The sequence below is a fragment of the Argentina silus genome, assembly GCF_951799395.1.
Source record: "Argentina silus genome assembly, chromosome: 6".
In the NCBI taxonomy this organism is placed as follows: Eukaryota; Metazoa; Chordata; class Actinopteri; order Argentiniformes; family Argentinidae; genus Argentina; species Argentina silus.
The window spans coordinates 2,719,003-2,734,002 of record NC_139660.1 but is presented as its reverse complement, the minus strand read 5'-3'; the positions used below and the strand labels follow the sequence as shown (position 1 = coordinate 2,734,002).

The 15,000-nt window shown below is 44.7% G+C and overlaps 2 protein-coding genes across 6 annotated transcripts in view; both read left to right on the top strand.

Annotated features, from left to right (window-relative positions):
* The first annotated feature begins 6,487 nt into the window (after positions 1-6,487).
* On the top strand, positions 6,488-9,808 carry glrx2 (glutaredoxin 2). Of its 2 annotated transcripts, none has more exons than XM_083672561.1 (4): positions 6,488-6,687; positions 7,369-7,432; positions 8,974-9,150; positions 9,291-9,808. In XM_083672561.1, exons 1-4 carry the CDS (start codon positions 6,587-6,589, stop codon positions 9,453-9,455), a joined length of 507 nt encoding a protein of 168 aa, XP_083528687.1. In that variant the 5' UTR covers positions 6,488-6,586; the 3' UTR covers positions 9,456-9,808. The 2 variants fall into 2 exon arrangements, with proteins under 2 accessions (XP_083528687.1, XP_083528688.1); XM_083672562.1 differs by having other exon boundaries at positions 6,489-6,523.
* A 254-nt stretch (positions 9,809-10,062) lies between these two features.
* ap5z1 (adaptor related protein complex 5 subunit zeta 1) overlaps positions 10,063-15,000 on the top strand; it is a 7,511-nt gene continuing 2,573 nt past the window's right edge. For 2 of the 4 annotated variants that reach the window (XM_083671363.1, XM_083671362.1), the window contains exons 1-13: positions 10,063-10,151; positions 10,555-10,692; positions 10,911-11,079; positions 11,214-11,367; positions 11,517-11,629; positions 11,752-11,926; positions 12,224-12,265; positions 12,946-13,086; positions 13,190-13,227; positions 13,423-13,585; positions 14,054-14,232; positions 14,432-14,574; positions 14,674-14,792. In XM_083671363.1, the coding sequence (XP_083527489.1) occupies positions 10,111-10,151; positions 10,555-10,692; positions 10,911-11,079; positions 11,214-11,367; positions 11,517-11,629; positions 11,752-11,926; positions 12,224-12,265; positions 12,946-13,086; positions 13,190-13,227; positions 13,423-13,585; positions 14,054-14,232; positions 14,432-14,574; positions 14,674-14,792 (1,615 nt within the window). In that variant the 5' untranslated portion in view covers positions 10,063-10,110. The remainder of the gene's footprint in view (positions 10,152-10,554; positions 10,693-10,910; positions 11,080-11,213; positions 11,368-11,516; positions 11,630-11,751; positions 11,927-12,223; positions 12,266-12,945; positions 13,087-13,189; positions 13,228-13,422; positions 13,586-14,053; positions 14,233-14,431; positions 14,575-14,673; positions 14,793-15,000) is intronic. The other 2 variants (XM_083671365.1, XM_083671364.1) reach the window with 1 other exon arrangement.

Genomic DNA, 15,000 nt, shown 5'->3' with positions numbered 1-15,000 from the left:
CCTGGGGCCCTGCTAGTCAGTTTTTCTGCTGATGTGTTTTCCTGCGAAGAAGATTATTGTGGTTCAGATAAAGAGTTTAAGCCGCTGCAAGGTCAACATAATTCCTGACCGAGATTAAGGAACAGAGACCTTTTGGCGCTCTGCTACGGTTTCTGAAGGGAACTGATAAAATTGCACTAGGGGGAAAGGATCCCCAAAAACGATAAGTGAAAGAAGAAGAACCCCCTGCAGGACATCATCTTTGACTGCTGCAGGCTACAGTAGCCTTGACGACTAGGAAGCAGGGACAGGCACTAGGAAGCAGGGACAGGCACTAGGAAGCAGGGACAGGCACTAGGAAGCAGGGACAGGCACTAGGAAGCATGGACAGGCACTAGGAAGCAGGGACAGGGACTAGGAAGCAGGGACAGGCACTAGGAAGCAGGGACAGGGACCAGGAAGCAGGGACAGGCACTAGGAAGCAGGGACAGGCACTAGGAAGCAGGGACAGGGACTAGGAAGCAGGGACAGGCACTAGGAAGCAGGGACAGGCACTAGGAAGCAGGGACAGGCTTTGGTACTCGGTGGCTTCTTTCTTCGGTGGCTGCCCTTGGTGCCAACATGCATTTATAAGAGAGTTAGATATTAAATGTGATTGACTGAGATACTGAGACACATTTATACCGCGTAAATACAGCGACAGTCTTTAAATACTGCAGTATGAACTTCCTATAACTAACTTCCCTCCTAAAGACCGCTTCTCCTTCCTAAAGACCGCTTCACCCTCACTACCCCCCCTATACTAACGCTAACCCCAACCCCAGAGACCTCTTCACCCCTGCTACGCCCCTGTACAAGTTCTCTCCTGCTTTGATTACTTTGTCTTATGATGACTGATGGATAGATGATTCACTTACTTAAACAAATGTATTGTTGTAAGTCGCTTTGGATAAAGGCGTCTGTTAAAGCCATAAATGTAAATGTAAATGTAAATGCAAATCTATATTTATGTCCACTTGTATGAGGCAGGGCTTGCATGTACAAATAGTGATTTTACAAATAGTTGAATTTGCTGTGAAACATAATTCACATCACAACTGACAATCTTGGCTGTAATGTTAACTTTATTTCATAAAGCATGAGCACATCAAATGATATGGTTGTAAAAGAAGAAGAAGAAGAAGAAGAAGGAGAAGAAGAAGAAGAAGAAGAAGGAGAAGTAGAAGAAGAAGAAGAAGTAGAAGAAGAAGGAGAAGTAGAAGAAGAAGAAGAAGTAGAAGAAGAAGAAGGAGAAGTAGAAGAAGGAGAAGTAGAAGAAAAAGAGGACAAAGCAGGGGTATAGGCTGCAAAAAAACATTCAGATGTTGAATTGAGAGGGTAACAAATTACAATACAATGCAGGCAACATTTAATATATCATCAGCTTTGTTGCAACGGGGCAATTCTGCCATCTTCAGATATAAAAACTTAATTACACAATATTTTCAACGAGACACAGCTAATTATTACTGACCTCACGATCTGACAAGTAACCACTGGACAATTAATTACTTTTTTTCCAAGCTTCTAAAATTGTCAATGTGTGGTAAAAAAACTAAAAAACAATCCTGAATAGGCTACCTGTATATGTCCACATTATATTACAAAGTGAATGTCAACCGATCATATTTGGACAATGTTATTGATATATATTTACTCCATAAATACTGAGAATCATGAACTAGCAACCATATCCTATCTCAGCACTTATAGTGAATGATGAAATGCACACTATACTGTAGCCTACGGTCCCTAGCATGGCACCACTGACAAAACAAAAGACGCCTTTTATGTTTCTTTTTTTTTTTTAACAAGCACATGTCCAATTCTAAATATGACACACCTCAGTGGCGATGTGTTCGTCCCCGCAGCATCTATCAGGGGAGGGTTTTATTTGCCATCTTGTATCAAGGGCTCATAGATTACTGTGGTCAAGGAGCTGTGAAATCTCTTCAGACCTCAAACCACTGAAACAGTCGGTGTCAGCCCTTGCTATTGCAGACACTCACACCGCCCATGGTCCATCCTGAATAACAAGGAGTCAGCCCTCTCACCCTGTGACGAGTTACCAACCTTCTCCCACCACCCCCGTGCACCACCACCCTGTCAAAAGGATTGGAAGACAACATTGTGGGGCTTTTAAACACCGACCTGACATCTCACCATTCCAATTTGTGTCAACCGCGCCACCCCCCCCCCCCCCCCCCCCCCCCCCGAAAAACAAGCAATTCGTGTTGACAGCCGTCAGGAGAATACTTACTTGGCACATTGCAGTAACCTCCTAAAACAAATGTCACCATTGATAGCACGGCCCATCACAACTGAAACAAGCCCTGTCCCACCCTTCAAAAGAGACAAGGGGTAGGACAGAAAGAAGATGACTATAGATTCCAACAGTTGAATTGCAGATGCCAGAAGTTCTTGTTCTAACCCTTAATCCCTGCTTCATGTAACCGCTGGCAGTCCTGTCACTGTTTTTACTCAAACAGGTAAGGTGAGGACAGGTACTGGAGAGGAGAATGTATTATAACGTGTAACAATGTGCGAGAAGAGCATCTCAACACCTCCCTCCTGTCTCCTTTCCTTCATCTGCCCCCGTCGGGAAGGAGAAGACAGGTGAGAGCATAAAGTATCCCTCCGGCTTCCACCACAATTCTTCAACCAATCCCGTCCTGCCAAAATGTGCGCCCATCAAAGAGAATGACATTTTTTAGAGTAGAGATGCACGCTAAAAGGGAAACCATCCCCTCTCTCTGGGGCCGCTCTAATCAGCCTAGTGCCTGACTGAGATCAGGAGCTGTGCTTCTGAGCCTGCCGTGCCTCCGCGGTGAGCCATGAGGGGAGAATGATTCATGAGGGCATCTAGCACGGTAACACCTTGTGGGCTGATTACACGGCCCAGGCAAATGCATGCGGCAAACCGATATTAAATCAACACAGCTTATTGCCATGCCAGTATAGGGTGAAGCCTGAGCGTGGGCGAAATATGTCTGCAGCTCGCTTTCTAAGCACTTGAGGGGGTGTGGGGGAATTACATTTCCAGGGGGTTCTGGATGAGTTAGGCAATCTTGCTGTCTATGGCAATGATTAATTGTGATGGTCCCATACATTCTACAGAAAAGTATATTGCAGCTCTAATACGTGCTGTTTTGCACAATGAGGCCTCTCAGCTTAAGGTCAGATCCAGAGGAAATAATAAAACAGCAAACAATGGCACAGTTGCCTGAGTTGACTGAAAGTCAAAATGAAAGAAAAACCACTGTGGCACATGAGTCGCCTCTCTGCCTGCTGAGGGCTATGGATTTCAGTGTTAGCTTATTGAAGATGTGACTAATAATGAATGATTATGCACTTTGGCAACTGCTCGCTAAGCAGAATCTCCACAGCACTTAGCAGCCGATCTGAGCACTGAGGGAGAGAAAAGTTGTGATCAATCGAACCACCACAACCAAGACTTTAGTTAAGTTATCCTGCCAGGGCTACACTGCCCATTTCAGAGACTTCGCTACCACACTGAGGCAACCAATGAGGATGGGGCCTGAGCGTTCATCTTTAAAACATGTATCTATCTACTAAATAATTCAGTGGCTTTCCCTTGCTCAGAGGTTGGGGGAGGAACTTGGCTTACAGTGCACAGACGTCAAACTAAGTGGGTCCTTCGCATACTAGAGCCATGCTCTGTCCCTAGCGAGCATTTGTAACTCTTAGCATTCATGTTTCATAGCAGTCTTTACAGTTACATTGTGGAGAATTGTGCCTCAAACTACAACTCCTCCTCCGGCTGGCTCGATCGGGGTGATCAGAGTCAGGCTGGGGGATGTTAAATCATACTGGACTGTTTCTTACTGTATATAATGTTCAGATGTCTATTTTATTTTATTCTATTTTTCTATTGTCACTTTATTTTGTTGTTGTTGTTTGTGATGTGAGCTGCTGTAACGCCTTAATTTCCCCTCTGGGATCAATAAAGCACCTATCTATCTATCTATCTATCTATTGTAGTGGAATTTAAGTAATGGTACTTTGAAATAAAATACCGTTAACCAGAGCTGTTGATTCATCCAGAGACTTTATTCACAGAGAAAGAAGCCGGTTCAGATTTGCAAAGTTGAACTCCCTCCACTTCCGTTACCTGTCTTTTTATAGCCATCATATAGGTCAACACCCTTCATTCAACAAACTCCTAGTTCCTGTATACATACACCAATAACATTCAAGAACCACATTTCGTCATCCAGTGGGCTCCTCCCACCTGACCTAGCGTTGGTCAGTCTGATGAAAGATCAATTGGCCCAGGCTGCTTACACAAGTCATCTGTCCTGGCTGTTTACAACTGTGTTAATTACTCATCTATCCTGTCTCTTGATCACTCTATCCTGTTTCCGCAGTTGCTAATCAATTGTACTCATTGTATTCACACCCTCTAGTGGACTTCTCACTTTAACCTCACCCCTCATTTATTGCACGCTTCAACTATTCTAAAACTATCTGTTGTCCTTTGATCTCTTCACTGGGTGTGGAATTGCTAACCTTGCAATTGTCTTTAAATTTACCATACTATCTATCTATCTATCTCTAGGGGTCCTCTTGAGCCAAAAAGCGTCCCTTTAATAGATTTAATAGATAATTCCCAGAAATGTCATTGGGGAAAAGGGCCACACCTCCAAATGCCCATGAGCAAAACGTATTTTGCCAAGATTTATAATTGTACGCCTAAAACTAAGGAAGAAGTGGTCTACTGATGCAATACATTGATAGAGTTGCTGAGATGTCTGTGTCAAGAAGAGTCAACCTCGATTTTGGCTGTTGTAACATTAGGATCAGAGCGTAATAGATCTACATATCACATGCATACCAGAGCATGTCTACTATGAATTACATCCAGTTCTTGTCAGTGTTGAGATCAGTGAAAATTCGTTACCCAACTGCTTGCATAAGAACGAACTTCCGCTGTTCACGTAAGTAAGTAAGCATGACCCGTGTTCTCTGAGCTCCACCTAGCGCCATTAAGTCGGTTTCGATTGTCGCCGTATTCGCGGGTTCAAAATAAAAGCGCAAGTTAAAACATGAATGGAAAGTGATGGGATCACAATATTTTCTCTTATTGTTGGTGAAATCAAAGGGTAAACATGATTTTTACTACCACTGTACTCGACAACACTTCTAGTATACATATCAACTGAGTTTCAACCATGAGGGGTGTCATACAAAGATTTATTGGCACTTTTAACAGTGTCCCAACAGTTAAAAGTGCTACCTCTAGATTGCATAAGGAACACATAATGGACTGTACACAAAATACTATATGTCATATTAACTATTATGTGCCAATAATTGTTCGTATGACATCCCTCATAGAAAAGGAAGTTCCAGAAGAAACTTTGTGGGAGTGCAAAGTCTTATTTTGATAGTGGAAAAGGTTTAAAGATGTTTCGACAGATAGATTTGCTGGGTAGTTGAAAGAAAGTGAGATAGTCTTATTATGGTAGCGGATAAAGTTAGAGATAGTTTGGTTGGTTGGAAGGATGGATAGAATGTTGGATTATACGGAGTGAAGCAGGAACGACTAGTGAAACTAGTTGTTCGGATCAAGGCCTCAGGATGAATTCCTCAGACATGGTGTTGTGTCATCACTAAACAGGTGTTTTCCTCAATTTCCACGAGGAAAGAGGCAGAATCAGTCTCACTCTGGTCACCTTCGTAGACCATTCGGGCCACCTCCTCCAAACTGAACAGACGAGGACGCTTCGGCACAGACATTTTCGTGAGTACAGTGTTACAACTGAGAAAAACTAAAAAATGTCTAACGACAACATGAACATTTTTCAATTCCGGTTCTACAGTGACAACCTTGTGTGTACAATGTACTATTGTTAGCTAGTTGTTAGCAGATGCTTTGAGCTGAATGGTGCCAGTAAATAGCCAGCAACATTTGCAATGACATCGCTCTAGATTCAAACCCAACTGATCCATATTCTAGAAGTGCTCCCAAGTAGAGTGGTAGCAGATATGTATTGAAATCTTAGAAAAATAAATTTGTACAGTCCATTATATGTGTCCTACACAGTGCAGATTGGGTAATTTGAGGTGTATGGCTGGAGTAAATAGTCAGCAACATTTGCAATGACATCACTCTAGATTCAACCTCACCTGATATGCATTCTGGAAGTCTTGAGGAGTCGAGTGGTACCAGAGATTTATTGAAATCTTTGAAAAATAGTTCTGTACAGCCCATTATTATTAATACCATTTCAGAATAGTAATTAGAAGATAGAAGAACAATTACAAACCCTTCTGGGGCAATACTATACGAAATATGATATGGTTATGATTGATTGACCCCCCTTGACCCCTATTACCACGTTTAAACGCAAGATAAAGTTGAAGTGGGGGGGCCCTTATTTTGAATTTAGACTGATCGGAAGTAGATGGGCGGAGTTCCAGCATTGAGGCTCAGGGAACACAAAAGTAAGCATGGCGCTCAAACGATAAACAGACCCAGCAGGTAGCGTCGTGGTCAGCTGGATACGTTAACGTGTCATTACACAACCGAGTGCTCATTAAACGCATGTTCCCACATCTAGATTTTGTTTTATTTGCTTGCACATTGCTAAGTATGTTAACGCGAGGAGGATGCCTATCCAGATTCGCATGGGACGGTTGCCGAAGGTCACTCTCCTGCTACTACCAGCCAGTAACCCCTTGCCTTGCTACGATTACCTCAATCACTCAGTGCTAAACGGCTACGTTTGGTGGTCCTCGTTTAATAACTAGACGGCTGCCAGTGAAGCAGCAGTAAGCGACCGAGATGGAAGGGCAGGCGTTAGCCAACGCTAGTTCAGGCTAGCAGTCTATACTGTGCTACTTGGATTGGTGTCTGAAAACAGATCTAGACACAGATGCGACATTTCAGTCCAAGCAGCATTTGTTTATTTACGTTACGGTTAATACGTACGTTAGCTAGCCTCATGCACACAACTAATTGATGGTTGGAAGTAATCCTCCTCGTCGTAGCAACACGTATCTTGCAGATTATGCTAGCTAATGCTTTGCTGTGTACTGGTACCACTAGTGGTAGCACAGATTCTTACCCTGCATTGTTAGCAATAACTGTGACGAACAAGACCGCAATATGGAAACGAAATTGATCATCTTACGTGTGATATATCTATTTACATTAATTATCATTGTCTTCTCTATCGTCTCCAGTTTTCATGCTTTGAACATTTTAAGGTTGTTTTAGCGACAAAGGCTACATTTGTTTTGATGAAGTTCTTGAGCTAGCTAGATGTCTGTGTGTCTACCTGTCATTCTCAACTCAACTGTCTATTGTGTGCCTTTTTATTTCAGGATGGGTAATTTCACATCCACGTCTTCTGGTCTGTCAAGCACAGCGTGTTCACAATTTGTACAGGTGAGAGACAACATTTTGCTCTGAGATTGCCAGCTAACCATTTGCCTGTATTTGATCTTGGTAATGTTGCTCTTCAGGTAGAGAGAGAACCACCTTGTGTGCCAGCCAGACAGGGTGTCTGTATCAGCCCAGATAATTTTCATCTGATTGCCATTAACTGGTCTTGGTTATCAGTTCAGTGATGGGGAGGCTGAGACAGAACCTTGAATGTGTCTCCCTCCAGGTGCAAAATTATAAAATACCGATTTATTGCAGGTGTCTACAACTCTATGCTCGTCATGCTTTCATGCTGTGACTTGTTAAGATCAGAAAAACAATAACAAAACTAGTGTGTGTACTTCCTAGACAATCACTGATCAAGTGTTGGGGGGGGGAAATAATAGCTTTGGCCCTTTAGAAAGGAGTTGTGTATTTTAGAGGGTGAATTATTATTCCATCTTATTAGGGGTTCTAATGCTAATTGTAATGAACTCTTATCGTAATTGAAGGAATTCTTCTTATTGGGCTCTTGGCCTTATACCGCAAGAACCGACTAGTGAAACATTAGTATAATTATAATAAGTACCTAAAGTCTAAAGGCTTGTACACACAGACTGCGTTTGCGATTCAGCCAAAGGTCCAATTACTTTTTAATAGGGATCGGTGTGAATGATGCAACACTGTGTCTGGGTTGCGTGCTGGACACACACACAAACACTCTCCAGACCTCCAAAGGAGGCTGGCTTCTTGAGACTAGTGTTGTTCATGTAAATAAAAATCAATGGGACTGGTGGGATTTATGTAATATTACCATGTGGCCACAAGAGGGAGGCAAAGACGATGCCTTTGTAGACAACAAAGGAATTGTTCCCCAAAAAAATCATGGCAGAGGGGGTGCTATGGTTTGGGCATGTATAGCTGCCACACAAACTGGCTAACTTGTCTTAATTGATGCTGTTACTGCTGACAGTAACATTGATTGTCAACCAAATACTAAACATGAGTACTTTATTTGGACATTATATACTTTTTTCAATACTTTTGGAGCCCTGAAATAGGGGCTGTTAAAAAAAAAATGTACTTCCTAAATGGCGAACCCAATCTGAACCCCCCCCCCCCCCCATTGAATTAAAGCTGAGAATCTTTACTTTGACCCCAATTGTTTGATTTAAAATCCAAACTGTTGGAGTATAGAGCTAAAAGAAGGTAAAATCCTTCCTCTTTCCAATACTTGTGGAGGGCGCTCTATCCCATTGATCGCTTCGTTAAATGAAACAGGAACTTGTCGTGGAAACTGCCCTAACCTGTGATGACCAGTGTCAATTAACCCCATCCTTACCAAAAACCAACTATCTCTATGTTTCCTAGTGTATTGCTCTTGTGCCTTTTGACCTTGATGCAATTTCCTAACCTAGATGATGATGCTTAGATAGCTTAAACGCTGTTTCATTGCTGCTCGCAGCTATAGTTGTTTTAGCTATAAAAGTGTGTACATTGTTTGGCAATAAAAAATAGTTAAGTAGTGTTCATTGTAACATTTATTTATTTCTTTGTCATTTCAGGATGTGGTGTCTCATAACTGCGTTGTCATATTCTCCAAGACCACATGTCCGTACTGCAGAATGGCCAAGAATGTGTTCAATGAAATAGGAACGACTTACAAAGTCATTGAATTGGATGAACACAATGACGGGAAACGATTACAAGAAGCTTTGGCTCAAATCACAGGAGCGCGAACGGTACGGGAAAAACCTTGTTCTGTGTGTTACCTGTAGCAGCATTTTTCAATACCTGTGCATATCACCTATCTCTACATCACTAGTTTGATTCTCTTTGAGCTGCGAAGTAATAAGCCTATTGTTATTCCCTCTTATTTCAGGTGCCAAGGGTCTTCATCAATGGAAATTGCATTGGCGGTGGCTCAGACACGAAGACACTTCATCAGCAGGGCAAGCTCTTGCCTCTTATTGAACAGTGTGCCCCTTGCTGTCTAGGGCCCAATCTAGAAGGTTCTGCCGGGGGCCAGTTTGAATCGAGCAAATGACTAACCGTTTTAATTCTCATGACTCAACCTGTATTTATTGTATGTTTGCATGACTTTGTGATCTGTATTTTACATTGTGTGGGTTCTATGTTGTCTATTTACCAAGATGCATTGCATATGTATTAGCCTACTTCTTCATTCAGGAATGTACAGTATTTTAAGAAATAAAACCCTCCTCTTTTAATAAGAGACTGCCTTATTCTGGTCATGTCTGCCGTGCCTCGTGAAAAATGGATTGAGCATACATGCATCGGGAGAGATCATTCTACAACTGATGTGCGTCATGTCTGATGATCATTAATATTGATTATGAGTGAAGTTTACCAGTATGCCAATGTATGTGATCAAAATGATACATGACAACATCATTACCCTGCGGATGGGCGCTGGACCTGCCAGAGACGGGGGTGTTCAATCATTTCTGACCATACCGAAGTTCCTCGTAGAAACATGGTTGGCTTCTATTCTATATATATTCGTCTCTATATGCCAATTCCAGGCTACTTGCAATGACTATGACTGTACCGTTGTAAAGATTTCACAAATAAAGCGGAACTGTGAGATGTCATGTGATTTTTCAGTCAGGACGTGTTTAACGAGGGGACGGTTCACTGTTGTTGTCCGACTGCAGTTTGACGGGTTCGGCTCCGTCACCATGTACGCGGCTGGCACGGAGAGCCTGATCAAACAAGCCAGGTAAGACAACACGGCCGATGCACATGGATGTCACTGTATCGTGTCGTTGTTCTGCCGTCGCCTCATAGTTTACGTGCATAGCCCGACGTTTAGCGATCGACAGTCACACACAGAGCAGAGCTGACTACAAACCATAGCTCCATACACTTGGTGGGTGAAATTGTTCATGAATAGCCTACATTTGGGCTAACTTGTTCGTTTGCAAAGTAGGCAGATATGCTTCGAGCAAACCTGGAGTAGCAGGTTGAGTGGAATGTTGTTATACATTATTATCGCACCAGATCATCTCAGGTGATGAACCAAGGTTCTAGGCCTGTACTGTATGAAAACGATTACATAGTACAGAGTGTAGTTAATTGTATGCATGCCCGTTGTTGTTTTGAGTCTGACAGTGTATTTTCAGGGAGATCCAGGAGCCTGAGCTGCAGAAGTTCTACAGCAGAATAACCAAGCTTCTCCAGGGAAAGGATTATGGACACGAGTTGGTCGACTCACTCCAGAGACTGCACCTGATCGTCTCTGCTACAAAGTTTACTAAAAAGTATATACATATCTCTTTCTCTCTCTGTCTCTTTCTCTGTGTGTGGGTGTGCCCCCTCCTCCTCCTCCTCCTCCTCCTTTCTCTCTCTCTCTCTCTCTCTCTCTCTCTCTCTGTATGTCTCTTTGTCTCTCTTATTATTGCTGGGTGGGAACTAAAGCATTTCAGCCGCTGTTGCCAACCCCTGGCCATATGTTGACATGTTGCTTCGATAACCCCAGGCTGCCCGGGGAGCTGCAGAGGCGTCTGCTTTCCTTGTTGGTGTCTTCCTCTGTGGAGCAGCTGCAGGTGCTGAGCTTAGCCGTGCTCAGAGAGACAGTGCCCTCTACTGAGCAAAAACACAACTACAGCCTGCCAAATAGCCATATGGCTGCCTTACTGCTCTCACAGGTACTACACACACACACACACACTTGTATTCACTCTCTCCTACACACATTTCCTCTCACACAGTGTAACTACTCTTACACTACGCTCAGTGCTGTTAGTGAGTTGAGAGAGTTGCTTCTCTCTCTCTCTCTCAGGCAGGGTCCAGGGGCGATCTGCTGGCTCTCTCCTCTCTCCTCATGCGCAGCCTAGAGGGGCGACTGCCGGAAGGACCCCCGTCACACTCACAGACACACACCATGCCCATCCTCAACGCCATCATCACCCACAGCCCTGCAAGCCTTACCGAAGGTGAGATGACAGTGTGTGTGTGTGTGTGTGTGTGTGTGTGTGTGTGTGTTTACATACAGTATGTGTTATTCTTTGTGTCAATGATTGTCCTTAGGTTGTAGGGTTGTATTTGTGTCATGTTGACGTGGACCGCGTGTGATTGGCCATAGATCACGTCACCCTGCTGAGTAAGAAGCTTGTTGATTGGCTGCGCTATGCAAACGTTCAGCAAGGGGGAGCAGCTTCCTCAGGAGGATTCTTCACTGGGCCCAGAGCACGACAGGTAACCCCTCAACTCGTACATCTTACCTAAGCTGATGCTAACCGTTATGCTAGCTAGACAAACAACGTGCCTTTGGAAACGTGTGTGTGTATGTGTGTGTGTGTGTGTGTGTGTGTGCGTAGCCAGGACCCATCGCGGAGCTGGACGGGTCCGTTTCGGGTGATTTCTTCACAGTGCTGTGCGTCAGTCAGGGCTTCTCCGAGGACCAATGGATGAACGTCTATTCCTTCTCTCTGCTCCACCATTGGCTGCTCTCATACCACTCTGTTACCGACGGCAACAGCAGTGCAGACGCAGGTAAGGCCTCAGTCCCTGACCCCTGACCCCTCACCCCTCACCAAATCCGGAGAGTGTTGGTTGGCTACTGTCCCCTGTTCCAAACAAGTGTCACTAGATGGCCTGCTGGAGAAAACATGAGCTATGGTTTAGAGGAAGAATGGAGGGTCAGAGTGTGTGTGTGTGTGTGTGTGTGTGTGTGTGTGAGAGAGAGAGAGAGAGAACCATTACTATTTAGGCTCAGGAAACAGAGACGTTGTGAGGTAAATGTGACGCCCATATTAGGCCTTCCCCTGAGCTCCTCTGTGCTTCTATCAGCTCCAGCGAACAAACTGCAGCTCAGTTTCTCCCCCTACAACGGTAAGCTGTGCGTGTGCGTGTGCGTGTGTGTGCATGTGCATGTGAGGTTAGAAGCTAACGCCTGAGCTCTTCTCACACTCAAGAGCTGCTCTGATCAACTTACTTACTGTTCACTCTCTCTGACCATACTCTGATCATACCTTGACCATACTCTGACCATATCTTGACCACACCTTGACCATACCTGGACCACACCTTGACCATACTCCGACCATACTCTTTGACCACACTGTTATGTCTCCGCTCTTAATGAAAATCATTCTTAAAAAAATAATTCTCTTAATCAAGGTAACATGAATCACTGTCACTGACAATGATTACTGTGCTCACTGTGATCAGCTCTACTGGTTGTGATTAATAACTGTGATCATCATTTCTTCTGGCTGTGATTTATTTGTTCTGTGATATCCTGCCCACTCCTGATAGGTGCTCATGGGAAATGATGTGCGATCTGTTTTTGTGCAGCATATTTAACGTGTCCAGCTCACCTCTTCTCCTAAACACACTCTTCCTGCCTTCTCACATCCAGTACCAGCCTGCTCTGGTCTCGAGCACACCGTCCTAATGACATTGGTCATCTAATCTGACCCGCGCATCAACTTTTATAATCTCTCATGCTCACCCATATCCCTGGTGCCCTCTAACCCATAATTCCTGACCCCTGAACCCTGGTGTTGCAGATGACCGGTCAGAGATTGACGGCTCTGTGGTTTCCATGGTTTCGGCTACTTCCTCCTCCAGTCGATTGCTTCCTCCCAAAGAGCGTCTGAGAGAGAAGGCCTTCCAGTACTGTCAACGCCTCATTGAACAGAGCGACCGAAGTGAGTGTGTGAGTGTGAGTGTGTGTGTGAGTGTGTGTGTGTGTGTGTGTGTGCACTTGTTCTGGTTATTCTAATTCTAAATGTTGGTTTCTTTATGTCTCAGAGGCCCTCAAGAGAACAGACACAGAGCTGCAGAAGGCGGTGAGTCAGGACCTACTACTTATGGCCTGAAGTCAACACTTCAAACTCCACATGTACATCCAGATACACACCACTCACTCAATAATCTGCTAACGTAATCCTGTGCGTGTGTGTGTGTGTGCGTGTGTGTGCGTGTGTGTGTGCGTGTGTGTGTGTGTGTGCGTGTGTGTGTGTGCGTGCGTGTGTGTGTGTCAGTGCCTGGTGGAAGCGGTGTGTATTCTGGACTGTGTGTGTGTAGAGGAGGTGTCCCTGGTGTACCGAGTGTTCCCGTGTTTGAAAGCCCTCTACGGCCGACTCAGCTCCGACTTGTCCTTCGCCAGGGTCTTACTGCCAATCGCGCAGTTCTACCTCAACCACGGTCAGTGTGTGTGTGTGTGTGTGTGTGTGTGTGTGTGTATGTGTGTGTGCTCGTGTGTGCGCGTGTGGGTGTGCGTGTGTTCCTGCACGTCGCCCATTCCAACCTCAGTGTTATGAATAATATAACATGTGTGGAGGAGAGAATGATGAAGAAAATTACAAATGAGGTCTTTTCACACTTGTCCTCAGGCTAAGAGAGCTTTTAGCCTGAGGCTAAGCAACTCTTCACATTGACACTTTCTTAAGTGGGCTAGCGCTGACCTTAGCCCGGGGCTTGCTGACCCTGCTCTGCAGCAGTGTAAGCAACAACTTTTCGGGGTTAGCCCCCTGAAATCTTCCAGACACGGAGCCAAAACTAGCCATTGCGAAAACCGGGTGAGGGTTAACTGCAATGGAATGCTATCATCCAGTCACACAGGAGGTGAACCGAACTGTGTGTGTGTGTGTGTGGGGGTGTGTGCGCGTGCAGGTGAGACTGCGGCCGTGGACTGCGGGGGTGTGTGGAGGCTGGTGTTTGGGCGTTTCCCTGCGGAGCTGTTTAACGATCCGTTCCTGAGCCACGAGCTGCTCCGTCTGCTCCGGCTGAACGTGGGGCTCCTGCAGCAGAGGGTCCCACAGTACACACGCTCCTTCCCCAACCTGCTCAAGGTGACACACACACACACACATAGATAGATAGATATAGATATGTAGATATATACACACACACATAGATATAGATATGTAGATATATACACACACACACACACACACACATACAGAGCCCCCTCTACAAACAAACTCCTTCCCTACTTGGTAGATCAGTATTGTATAAAAGTGACCATGCCCTTGCTCTTACTCTGTCTAGTTCCTAGCATGGGACAGTCCAGCAGTCGTGAGTGATTTTGTGGATCTGCTGCCCTCTTTGGTGACTGCTGGTACTGCAGTGGAGCTGCTCCACTCTCTGCTGGACCTGCCCTGCCTCACTGCAGCTCTGTACCTGCAGCTCAGGTACACACACACACACACACACACATACCCTCACCCTCACCTGTCACATCACTGTGAACTGTCCTTCACTGTGTGTGTGTGTGTGTGTGTCGGTCTCAGGTCTGCGTGTTTCCCTGTATCCGAGCCCGGTGGGCGTGGCCTGTCGTCGTTGGAGGCGTTCCGAAGCCCTGCCCACCGAGGGCTGTTCTTGTTCCTGCTGCGGGAGGAGGCGGGGTCAGGTAACAATCAGCATTTCTTCAGTTGTTACAGTCACTATCATAATGATATTGTTTATATTTTATGATAATTACATTGAACTTTAAGGTCAATAACCCTCTTGATATAATGTTAGTTGAGTAGGGCTGGGCGATACACAATATACCTATATCTCAAAAATTCTTGTTTTTTTCCTTCCTTATAGTCTGTATGAGGCATGAAGTTCAAATT